The 13,539-nt window shown below is 35.8% G+C and overlaps 1 protein-coding gene across 1 annotated transcript in view; it reads left to right on the plus strand.

Annotated features, from left to right (window-relative positions):
* The window catches only part of METTL14 (methyltransferase 14, N6-adenosine-methyltransferase subunit), a 53,940-nt gene that overhangs the window by 16,959 nt on the left and 23,442 nt on the right, over positions 1 to 13,539 (plus strand). Inside the window, exons 5-7 of the mRNA XM_007952378.2 lie at positions 5,118 to 5,208; positions 6,708 to 6,849; positions 9,846 to 9,938. Coding sequence (XP_007950569.1) covers positions 5,118 to 5,208; positions 6,708 to 6,849; positions 9,846 to 9,938 — 326 coding nt within the window. The remainder of the gene's footprint in view (positions 1 to 5,117; positions 5,209 to 6,707; positions 6,850 to 9,845; positions 9,939 to 13,539) is intronic.

Consider the following 13,539-nt stretch of genomic DNA (forward strand, 5'->3'; position numbering starts at 1 on the left):
ATAGTATTCCATTGTGTGAATGTACCATAGTTTGGTTATCCATTCCTCAGTTGTTGGACATCTAGGTTGTTTCCAAGTTTTGGCTATTGTAAATAGTAAGCAACATTATTCTTAAAGAAGAAACTAATTTTAATGTTTTCATGAGCAAAGTGATAAATTGTATAACGAAACTGCTTTCCTATAAACATTTTTTGCTTTTAAGAGACTTGCTTCCCTAAGAACAACTATAGAAAAGTCCTTACAAAATTATTACAGATTAAGGAAGAAATTGCACCTTCTGTTTTGTAGATGATTCAGAGCTGATGGTACTCTGATTGAAACATGACTATAATAAAATCTTCAAACATGTTTTACTTGAAATTTAATCTGTAATTGTGGATTGAGCAGCTTTATTTTTCATTTGTTTTTTAAATTATGATTTGGGTGAGAGTTTACAGAGCAAATTCATTTTCCATACAGTAGTTCATACACATTTTGTCTCATGACATTGACTGTAATTCCCCACAGTGTGATAGCTCTCTTGCCACTTCATCCCCGTAGTTATCTGTTCCCTGTGCCCTTCCCTCCCATACATTCCTGCCCCACAAGCTGTCTTCCTGTGCGGACACTGCCCTTCTGGTTTCCTGTGATTGATCACTGACTGAAGTGGCTTTAGAAAATCTTTCACTTTTATTCTTTGATATTAAAGTTATTAGTATATTTTTTTTTAGGTTTTAAATTAAGAAGCTTACATAATATCAGTAAGAAACTTTTAGAAATCTTGATATTCCTGTCCATGGTTATTTAAACTGACATTATGTTGTTTTACCTAAATTCTCTTCTCAGATTCAAAGATACAAAATATTTTTGAGGACATGCCAAAAATGAGTCTCTTATTTTTAGTACCCTCTGTGGGATTTATGGAGATTTACTAAAAATAGGAGACTCATTTGGCACAGCCCCTAAGACATTTGATTGCTAACCAGAAGGTTGGTAGTTCAAACACACCAGCGGCTCTGCAGAAGGAGGATGGGGCAATCTACTTTGGTAAAGATTTACCACCTCAGAAACCCAATGGGGGTTGCTGTGAGTTGGAATCGACTTGATAACAGTGATTTGGGTTTTGGCGTAGGACTTGTAGATTTTCCTACGACAAAGTCTACAGGAAAATCTGGCACAGTGCCTAAGGCATTTGACTGCTAACCAGAAGGTTGGTGGTTCAAACCCACTACCCAGTCCTCATAAGGAAGATTGGGCAATCTACTTATGTAAAGATTTACTGCCTCGGAAACCCGAAAGAGGTCCCTATGAGTTAGAATCACCTAGATGGCAATGAGTTTGGTGTTTTTTTTTTTTTTTTGGTTTGTAGATTTTCCACAAGAACCTAAATCTGAAATATACTGAAGAATTGGTTTATAATAATATGGATATGTGAGATTTTTAAAACTGTAACTATTGATGTTGTAGAAAATCATTTTAAAGAAAGCAACTTGTCTTAGAATTAGAATAATATTTTTTCCCACCTCTGCTATTCTTTGTCTCTTCCTTTCCCTAATCATAAAGTAAAAAAGAAATACTCATTTGCTTTGCCTTGGGTAACTGTCCAAGAAATTACTAAGGATCTAAACAATCACTAGATTCTTCAGTGAAGAGAATTTATTTTAGCTAAAAGAAAAAGGGAAAAGGGTACAGTAGAAAGGCAGTTGGTTTTTCTTTTCCTGAGAACAGAATGGATAAACTTTGTGCTATGAGCAGATTGTTCAATGTTATTGTTAGGTGCCATTGAGTTGGTTCTGACTAATAGCAACTGTAGGTACAATACAACTAAACACTGCAAAGTCCTGTGTCATCCTCACCATCATTGCTATGTTACAGCCCATTATTGCAGCCACTATGTCAATCTATTTCATTGAGGGTCTTCATCTTTTTGGATGATCCTCTGCTTTACCATGAAGGATGTTCTTAGGGAATGGTCCCTCCTGGTAACATACACAAAGAACAAGAGCTGAAGTGTTCCCATCCTTGCTTCTACGGAGCATTCTGGCTGCACTTCTTCTAAGACAAATTTGTTAATTCTCTGGCAGTCCATGGTATACTCAATATTCTTTGGCTGTACCATAATTCATATGCGTCGATACTTCTTTGGTCTTCTTTATTCATTGTCCAGCTTCATATATGTATGTGGCAATTGAAAATATCATGGCTTATGTCAAGGCACACCTTAGTCCTCAAAGTGGCATCATTTCTTTTTAACGCTTTATAGAAATCATTTGGTGCAGATTTGCCCAGTGTGATACATCATTTGATTTCTCGACTGCTGCTTCTCTGAGCATTAATTATGGATCCAAGTAAAATGAAAGCCGTGACAACTTCAGTCTTTTCTCCATTTATCCTGATACTGCTTGTTGGTCCAGTTGTGAAGATTTTCTTTTTTTTTTTCTTTATGTTGAGATATAATCCATACTGAAGGCTGTAGTCTTTAATCTTCATCAGTAAGTGCTTCAAGTTCTTTTCACTTTCAGCAAGCAAAACTCTGTCATCTGCATAGCAGAGACTGTGAAATGAGTCTTCCTCCAATTCTGATGCTGTGTTCTTCTTACACTCCACCTTCTTAGATTATTTGCTCAGCATACAGATTGAATGAGTATGGTAAAGGGAAACAACCCTGGCACATACCTTTCCTGAACTTAAACCACATGGTATCCCCTTGTTCTGTTTGAATGACTGCCTCTTGGTCTATGTACAGGTTCCACATGAACACAATTAAGTGTTCTGGAATTCCCATTCTTCACAATGTTATCCATAATTTGTTATGTTCCACACAGTTGCATACTCAATAAAACAGAGGTAAACATCTTTCTGGTATTCTTTGCTTTCAGCCAAGATCCCTCTGACATCAGCAATGATTTATCTCTTGTTCCACATCCTCTTCTGAATCCAGCTTGAATTTTTGGCATTTCCCTGTCAGTGTACTACTACAACTAATTTTAAATTATCTTTAGCAAAATTTTACTTGCGTGTGATAATAATGATACAATTATTTTATATGTATACATATATGTGTGTGTGTGTGTGTGTGTGTAGAGAGAGAGTATGATTTCCTCATTCTGTTGGATCACCTTTCTTTCGTGATGGTCACAAATACAGATCTGTTCCATTCAGTTGGCCAGGTATAGACATGTCTTGCCATAGACAGTTGAACACTTCCACCGTTATGTCTGTTTGTTAAAACATCTGAACTAGTATTCCATCAATTCCTGGAGCTTTGTTTTTCCCGCAGTGTCTTCAGTGCAGCTTGGATTTCTTCCTTCAGTACCATAGGTTCTTGATAATACACTACCTTCTGAAGTGGCTGGGTGTTGACAGATTCTTTTTTGTACAGTGACTCTGTATTCTTTCATCTTCTTTTGATGCTTCCTGCATCATTCAATATTTTGCCATTAAAATTCATCAGTATTGCAGCTTGATGATTAATTTTTTCTTCAGTTCCTTCAGCTTGAGAAATGCTAAGTTCTTCTTCTTTGGATTTCTAATTCCAGTCTTCTTACATTTCATTTTAATGCTTTGTCTTCTTGAGCCCCTCTTCAAAATCATCTCTTCATTTATTTTACTTGAACATTTTTTCCATTCACTTTAGCCACTCTCCATTCAGGAACAAGTTTCAGAGTCTCTTCTGACATCCATTTTAATCTTTTCTTTCTTTCCTGTCTTTTTAATGACGTTTTGCTTTCTTCAAGCTTATGTCCTTGATGTCATCCCACATTAGTGTTCAGTGCATCATATCTGTTCTTGAGATGGTTTCTAAATTCAGCTGATACATACTTAAGGTTGTACTTTGCCTCTTGTAGACTTATTTTAATTTTCTTGAGCTTTAGCATGACTTGCATATGACCAAATGATGTTCTGTTTTACACTTGCCCCTGGCCTTATTGAGACTGATTACAGTACTGAGTATTTCATTATTTCTTTCCACAGATGTAATCAGTTTGATTCCTGAGTATTCCATCCAGCAAAATCCACCTATATAGTTGCAGTTTGTTTTGTTTTTTTTAAAAATTATTTCCAATGATTGTACATTGATCTTACAAAGTTCTGTCATATGATCTCTGGCATCATCTCTACTACCAAGGCCATATTTTCCACCTAATGTTCCTTCGTTTCCAGCTTTTGTATTGCAATCACGAGTAATTACCATTGTATCTTGCTTGCATGTTTGATCAGTTATAGACTGCAGAAGTTGGTGAAAATCTTTAGATTCTTCGTTTTTAGCAGTAGTGGTTGGTGTGTAAATTTGAATAATAGTTTTATTAACTGGTCTTCTTGTAGGTGTATGGATATTATCCCTATCACTGAAGTGTTGCATTTCAGGATATATCTTGAAATATTCTTTTTTTACAATGAACGGGACACTGTTCCTTTTCAGTTTGTCATTCCTGGCATAGTAGATCAAACGCTACCTCCTGATCATGTGATTATCTGATTCAAAATGGCCAATTCCAGTCCATTCCATCTCACTTATGCCTAAGATGATTCTATCTTCATGTGTTCCATTTCATTTTTGACAAGTTCCAATTTTCCTAGATTTATACTTCATACATTCCATATTCTGATTATTAATAGTTGTTTGTAGCTGTTCCTTCTCATTTTCGGATGAAGGACCTAGAAATCTACTTCTAAAATAATTGGCCAGTGAAAAACTTAGGAACACCAGTGGAGCATTGTCTGATATAGTGCCGGAAGGTGAGCCCCTCACCTTTTGTATGTTGGAAGACATACAAAATATGACTGGCTGCTTCCTCCAAGTCGAGTTGACTTTAATGACATTGATGGAATAAAACTTTCAGAACCTGCATTTGCTAATGTGGTACGACTGAAAATGAGAAGAGACAGATGCAAACATCTTAATAAATACAAGAGATTAAACGGCTTAGTGATCTGGACTAGTTTTAGAATATATGGGTCTTTACCTGTACATGGAGTAATGGTTATTCATTATGAAATGTGTACTTGAATTTTTTTAAAGTACTCAAAATTATCCTTGTATAAAAAAAAGTAGGGTTAAAATGACATGTGTATTGTCTTGTTTTGCTTTCCTGAGAGGGCTCATAACTTTTGAATTCTTTGATATTTTTCCTCAGGTTTAGCTGACAGGTTTGAAGAATATCCTAAACTAAGAGAGCTCATCAGGCTGAAAGATGAGTTAATAGCTAAATCTAATACCCCTCCTATGTAAGTGTTTTTATTGATTTATTCTTGCTCCCAATTTGGGCTTGAAATATCAATCTGTTTATCTTGCAACTTTTCTTTAAAAAGCATTTCAACAAGTGCGTGATTAGCATATTCTATTTTTCCTTTATAATAAAATGTTAATTTGAAACTATAATTCTGTAATTATAGTAGGTTATCACTTAATTTTTTTTCAGCTTTATAGATCATTTTCTTAAATTGTGTTTAAATTTTTTTTCTTAAAAAATCATTCATGTTTCTTGTATTCTTGACAATTTTCCTTTTTTTTTTTAATTTTTATTGTGATTTGGGTGAAAGTTTATAGAGCAAATTCATTTTCCATACAGCAGTTTATACACATTTTGTCTCATGACATTGGCTATAGTTTCCCATAGTATAACAGTTCTCTTCACACTTCTTTCCCATAGTTACCTCTTCCCTGTATTCTTCCCTGCCATGCACTCCTGCCCGCCAAGCAGTCTCCCTGTGCATACACAGCTCTTCTGTTCTCCCATTATTGATCTCTCCAAGGGGTGTATTTACCTATAATGTAAATGTTCAGTCCATATGCCAGTCTTTTATTTGGCTGGAAGCCACAAGAGTGAGTTTAATTCCAGACCCGGAGGACAGCTAGGGGCCTTAGTCTCAAGGGTTTCACAGGCTCTACTAGACCAGCAAACCTGACCTTTAAAAAAAAAAAAAAATATATATATATATATGTAATTTTGAGGTATTTATTCTTGACAATTTTCTTAAAATGTTTTTATAATAATTTTTTTCTTCTAACACAATCATTTGTTTAATGTAGAAGGCTTACAAAACTTAGATGAAAAAGAGAAAAATTAATTATAATTTATCATCCAGAGATAACTATTCTTAACATTTTAGAAAATGACAATTCATTTTAACATTTGGCGAAAACAATGTTTTTTTTTTTTCTCAGAAATATGTATAAGGTCTTTTAAATTAGTACCTAAGGCATTTGACTGCTAACCAGAAGGCTGGTGGTTCAAACCCACTAGCCACTCCTCAGAAGGAAGGAAAGAAGGTTGGGCAATCTACTTCCATAGTGATATTGCCTTGAAAACCCAGGAGGGGTTGCTATGAGTCCCATTAGACTTGATGGCAGTGAGTTTGGTGTTTAGGGTTTTTGTGGGTTGTTTTGGTACTAAAGAAAGATACTGCTCTGTAAAGAGGCACTTAGTAATTAGCTCATTACTACTTGGTAAATGGGAGCTCTGGTAGCATAGTGCCTAAGGCATTTGACTGCTAACCAGAAGGCTGGCAGTTCAAACCCACCAGCCACTCTTTAGGAAGGTTGGAGAGTCTACTTCCGTAGTGATACCGCTTCAGAAACCCAAGGAGTGGTCGCTATGAGTCGGATCCGACTCGACGGCAGTGAGTTACTTGGTAAATAATGTTTATTAATATTTAAATAGTTTATTTCATTACTATCTATAAATTATTTGAAAATCCCTTACTCGTTTTTTATACTTAAATAGGTACTTACAAGCAGATATAGAAGCTTTTGACATCAGAGAACTGACACCCAAATTTGATGTGATTCTCCTGGAACCTCCTTTAGAAGAATATTACAGAGAAACTGGTATCACTGCTAATGAAAAATGCTGGACTTGGGATGATGTATGATGAAACTTTCTGTATTTTAATGAATTATTTATTGTTGAAATGAATATTTGTTTATTTGATAAGAAAGTAAGATTATAAGTATCACTACTTTGTAGGAATCATAACTTTTAATTTATAATGTATACTGTTACTGAATGTCCAAGGTACATTGACATATATTACATTATCTGATTCATCTCTTTTTGGGCAATACTTGAACAGGTAGTGAATGAGCAGACTGAAGACTCACAGTCTTCAAGTCTTTGGGGATATAGCTAGAAAAGTCTAAAAACAGAATGACTGATAATTCATTTGCATCCCATTACTTTTAGTAAACATCAGAGTATGATGATATATGTCTCATGATCCCTACTTTTGAAGGAGCTTACAGTATAGTAGATCAAAAGGATGTATAAACACATAATCTCAGTATAATGTTATTGTGATAAAGTTATGTTTTTGCAAATAATAAATTTAAGCAGGCTGATGACTTAAGGTAGTTACATAAATTGTACTGATGAGTAACAAAAGTAACAAATACTTGTTGGGCAACCACTGTGTACTAGGTGATGTACTAGGGATTCAAAGATAAATAAGACTTTGTACTTGTCCTTAAGGAGCACAAAATTTAATGGAATGAACTTTCACCTTAACTGATAATTACATTATAGTTTTATTGGTTTGATAATAGAGGAAATTATAAGATGCTGAAAACAATTGACCAAGCCTAGGGAGATGGGACACATGAACTCAGGCAGGTGACATGTGAACAGTATAATATAAATAGATTAGTTGGAACTAGCCAGACTGAGAATGATATGGGAAAGGCATGCTTTCCCACTTATGCGAAAAGCTTGAGGAGCAGCAGGAGCAGAAAAGATGGACAAGAAAAAGTATCTAGTTTGTGGGTAGGGAAGGTCTATCTGTAGGTTGGTGTTATTGGAACATGAATTGAAACATACTGACATCATGCCATTTTAGGAGCTTGGATTTTTAACCTAAAGGCATTAAGGAGCCCTTGAAGGGCTTTTACTAGCTTAGTAACGTAGTCTAATTGCTGTGTGGAGCTTGGCGGAGAGGCAGAGCACTTACTTAAAATACCAACACTTAATTTTCAGAATTGACATGTCAATAGAGAATAATTAATTTGCTTAATGCTCTTCTGTGGTGTGTGCCATCACTTACCTTTAGCTATACCACATATAAACATATGCAGGAATATATCCATATATGCCAAAACCAAACTCACTGCTGTTGAGTCAGTTCACCTCATAGCGACTCCTCCTTGGATTTCCGAGGTGGTATCTCCATGGAAGGAGCTCTGGTAGCGTAATGCCTAAGGCACTTGACTGCTAATTAGAAGGCTGATGGTTCAAACCCACCAGCCACTCCTTGGAAGGAAGGTTGGGCAATCTACTTCCATAGTGATACCGCCTCGGAAACCCACGGAGGGGTTGCTATGAGTCGGGTCTGACTCGACAGCACATAACAACAACAACAACAACATCTCCACAGAAGTAAATTGCCCAGTCTTCCTTCTGAGGAGTGGCTGGTAGATTTGAACCACCAGCCTTCTGGTTAGCAGTCAAATCAAATGCCTTAGGCACTGTGCAACCATAGCTCCCATAGTAGTTAATATAAGAAATAAGAAAAGTGTTTGGGTTTTTTACGGAATCAGTGGTGATGGTCATTGTGTTTTGATTAAAGAAATAAGCACTTATTTAAAATAAAATAAAAAAAAAACAAACTCACTGCTGTCGAGTCAAATCCGACTCATAGTGACCCCTCCTTGGTTCCTAGGCAGTATCTCTGTGGAAGTAGATTGCTCAGTCTTTCATCTGAGGAGTGGCTGGTAGGTTTGAACTGCCAGCCTTCTGGTTTGCAGTCAGATGCCTTCGGCATTACGCCACCAGAGCTCCTCTTATTTTAAATATTGACACTAATTTTCAGAATTGACGTGTCACTAGAGAACAATTAATTTACTTAATGCTCTTTTCTGATGTGTACCATCACTTATCTTTAACTGTATATACCACATAGAAATGTATACAGAAATATATAGATTCATATACATGTTCATATTCTTATAGTTAGTAGAGTGGATGTTTCTATACTATGAGAATATTTAACGAAGAGCAAAATCTCAAGACTTAAATGATAAGTGTCAAGCTGAATACGTTTATGTATATTGTAGCTTATTTTCATTATTACTATTAAATACTTCGTTTTTACCTGCATACCTTAGAGATGATATGGTTATAACTTACATGCATCTGTTATTTAGGTAGAAGTTAAAATTTTCTTAAGAGATGAAACTAATAAATTCTTGCTTGCACCATGGTCTCTGAAACTTGGTATCTTTTAAAGAAATTGGGAAAAAAAGAATGGCATATAAAATGGTTGCTCCTGCAGTAGTCGTTTATAGGAGAAGATATTTCTAAAATTTAATTATTGAAGGGCTTTTTTTTTTGTAATGTGCCACATACAACACATAAAAGATAAAGTTATAAATTATGTTTTTTTTTTTTTTTGGTGTCACAGACTTCAGTAGTTATTTTAATAAAATGTGCATATTGAGTTATTTTATCTTATACTAAACACTTACTCTTACATTTCATCTTTATTTCGCCCTAACTTAGGGATCATTTCATCTTACTTTTTTCATTTATGTTTCTGTTTTCATAAATAAGTTTGCCTTAGAATATCTCTTACGCTGTATCTTATGAAATTCCATGATTCTATAAAAGTTTTCCTATAAATTCTTCCCATATTAGAGCAACTGTATGTATCTGTGTGTGAATGCATGAATGTGTTACTTGTGTAGATAAAAGAGCACTAGAATCAAGAAATTTTAAGGATAAAATATATTTTCCATTATATTTCCTAATTAAAATTGAGCATATTTAAAGAACATATATACTGAGAGTCCTGATAAATAATGAGTATTCTTTTGGATTTAGGACGAATGGGAAATAAGAGACTTTATGTGGTATTATTTTGGTTTCTTCTAGATTATGAAATTAGAAATCGATGAGATTGCAGCACCTCGATCATTTATTTTTCTCTGGTGTGGTTCCGGGGAGGGGCTGGACCTTGGAAGAGTGGTAAGATGGTTATTTTTTTATATGAATTTTTAAACTCATAGGAAAAAAATGTAACTATGCATTGCATAAGTAGTTTGTAGGTTAATACCATTTTGTCCTTTGTTTCTTAAATAGTTGTAAAATATTCAGAAGAAAAAGGTGTTAGAAAGGTAGTAGTACCCTATGTCAGTTAACCAGCACTAGAGATGAACATAGCTCTTTCAAAATACATTTCTTTATAACTTCAGGAAGAGGACAATTTAGAAATTTGAAACTCAGGATTACTCATGTGAGTTGCTAAAAGCTCTTCTTTTGAATAGGATTAACTCATGAATTCCAACTGGAAGCAAAATCAAATAGAAAAAGTAATAGTATCCAGAATGTATTATAGTATGAATTAATGAATGAGAGAAAGAAGTTATAATACCTCAACTATTTTAAGTACTTTATGTTTATTTCATAACTTTCATTCATTTGAATATCGTGCTTTGATTTCCTAAATGGAAACTGTAAAATATGCTCTTTTGTCCAAGAATAGTAGAAGCTTTGTGGTTAATTGTCAGGAATTTTCAGTTTTGGCCTCAGTTTTCCTGCTGACAAATTTTGGGTCTCAATTTTGTCACTTTTTATTGGATGATAAGCCAAAAAAACCAGACTCACTGCTGTCGAGTCAGTTCCAACTCATAGCGACCCCTCCTTGAGTTTCTGAGGTCGTATCACTGTGAAAGTAGATTACCTAGTCTTCCTTCTGAGGAGTGGCTGGTGGGTTTGAACCACCAGCCTCCTGGTTAGTAGTCACATACCTTAGGCAGTATGCCACCAGAGCTCATACTTTTCCATTTTTAGAACTTGTTACATGTTACATAACAAATGACCTCATTTAATCATGTTAATTTGAGCAGGTGTCCATTTAAGAGATGAAGAATTTAAGTATTATTGTTAGGTGCCATTTTGTCATCTCTACCTCAGTGTAACCCTGTGCACAACAAAACAAAACACTGCCCGGTCCTGTGCCAGCCTCACAATCCTAAGAATTTAAGTAGGATTATATTAAATAATAATTAATTAGGATTATATTGAAATAAATTTGTGTTCAAATTATGAAACTATACAATCACTACATATTTTATGTATACATAACAAGTTTGAAACAGTTGGGTAGCATCATTGATTCTGTCATTTATTAACTTCAGAGTGAGACTGTAACCTGTGCTTGCTACTCCAGTTGGGTATCTCCATTCTTTTGGTGACGGCTCCCCAAGAAGCTGTGGAAAAGTTACAAAAGTAGAAAGAAAGAAAGAAAATACTACATGTATATCTGTGTGTATTGATATGTACCTTTTTTCAATTCTAATGTCTATCTTTTACCCTTTCCTCCCAGCCTCTAAATTAGTTTGAAAATGATTAAGAGTTTTTTTTTTTTTTTTTTTCTTACTTGTTTATGCAGTTTATCATATTGGTGAAAGAAAATTTTGGTTTAAAAAAATTACAAAAAGTAGTCAGCTTGAGAAATAGGAATTTTTGTAGATTAGTGGATTACCCACTGCTGTTGAGTCCATTTTGATGCATAACAACCTTATAGGACAGAGGTGAACTACCCATAGGGTTTCCAGGGCTATAAATCTTGATAGAAGTATACTGCCACATCTTTCTACCACGGAGCTGCTTGTGGGTTAGAACCACTGATCTTTTGGTTAACAGCCAAGATCTTTTGGTTTAAGCCAACAAGAGTGCTTAAATCACTGCACCACCAGAGAGAGAAAAAATTTTGACCTTTATGATGTTTAATAAACCTCAGTGTGAAGCAGGAACAGATAGTGATGTTGACTATGGAGATTTTAAAATACAAATCTATAACATTTCAGATGCTTCTCACTTTACATGGAAAGAGTATGCTTGTAAAGTGTGTTTTATGCTGCACTATAACATACATCTTGATCACTGCACCACCAGCATTATTGTACACGATTTCCTTATTTCTTCCTACTTTACTTGTAAATTGACTGAAGGTAAGGATAATGCTTTATTCATAGTTTTACTTCCAATAGGTAGCCATAAGCCCTGAAAAATGCCACTTGAAGGAGAACAGTGTGTTATCAAATATATCTCACCTGTTTATTAAACAGATTCTATCCTAGGCTGGTGGGTTTGAACCACCAGCCTTCTGGTTAGACATCAAATGCCTTAGGCACTACGCCAGCAAGGCTCCTAGGATGCTAAGGTTCGGATCTGTCCATTTTTTTAAGTTATATAACGTTTTCCCCCATGATGTATATCTTCAGTAAAGAGATACTTATAACAATAGTCTTTGAATTTTTTCAATAGTATTTAATATAAATGTAAAATTTTATAGGATTATTTCATTTGAAAAGAAGTTATCAATTAGAAATGTGTTAATAATGTTTAGCTATATCAGAAGATATAAAATCAAGGAATCAAATTTATCTTTTAGATTGTCTTATGATTAACCTACTGCCATCAAGTCTATTCCAACTCATTGTGACCCTATAGGATAGAGTAGAACTGCCTCGAAGCTGTAAATCTTCATGGAAGCAGACTGCCTCATCTTTCTCCTGTGCAGTGGCTGGTGGGTTCAAACTGCCAGACTTTTTGGTGAGCAGCCAAATGCTTTAACCACTACACCACCAGAGCTCCTTTTCTTAAGATTATAGAGGGGCTGTGTGTTTCCTTGCACTTAAAACTCAATCACAAAGGACTATATATTGTATGATTCCATCTATATGAGTAGGCAAATCTATAGAGATAGAAAGTAGATTAGTGTTTGCCTATGGCAGAATTGGGGGTGATGGCCAAGGAGTGCATGGATTCTTTTGGGGGCAGTGGAAATGTTCTAACAGTGGTTGTGATAATAGATGCATACTCTGAATATAGTAGAAATCATTGAATTGTATACTGTAGATGAATAAATTGTTTGATACGTGATATCTCAGTAGAACTGTTAAAATAATTAAAACCCAGCTCTATTGATAAAGAATAAGAAAATAGTGTCCAATAATGCTGGTGGTGCAGTGATCAAGATGTATGTTATAGTCAACCCTAGGGTTACAGGTGAGGAGAGACAACTCAGGAACGCCGAAAGCAGCAGGCCGGAAGAGCAGGAGAAAGGGGATTAAAAGCCAGGAACCCAGACAGAAGAGAAGTCAGCCCCAGGGATACAGGTGAGGAGAGACAACTCAGGGACACCCAAAGCAGCAGGCCGGAAGAGCAGGAGAAAGGGTACTAAAAGCCAGGAACCTGGACAGAAGAGCAGTCAGCCCCAGGGATACAGATGAGGAGAGACAACTCGGGGACGCCCAAAGCAGCAGGCAGGAAGAGCAGGGAAAGGGGATTAAAAGCCAGGAAGCCAAAGAGAAGAGCAATCAGCTGAAGGGATTAGGTGAAGAGAGGAAACTCAGGCCCGCCCAAAGCAGCAGGACGGGAAAGCAGGAGAAGGGGGATAAAAGCCAGGAACTCGGACAGAAGAGCAGTAAGCCTCAGGGATGCAGGTGAGGAGAGACAACTCAGGGACGCCCAAAGCAGCAGCCAGAAGAGCAGGAGAAAGGGGGTTAAAAGCCAGGAAGCCAGACAGAGGAACAGTCAGCCACAGGGACCCAGGTGGGGG

The sequence above is a fragment of the Orycteropus afer genome, unplaced genomic scaffold, assembly GCF_000298275.1.
Source record: "Orycteropus afer afer isolate SDZICR_OR568_19922 unplaced genomic scaffold, OryAfe1.0 scaffold00332, whole genome shotgun sequence".
Taxonomy (NCBI): domain Eukaryota; kingdom Metazoa; phylum Chordata; class Mammalia; order Tubulidentata; family Orycteropodidae; genus Orycteropus; species Orycteropus afer.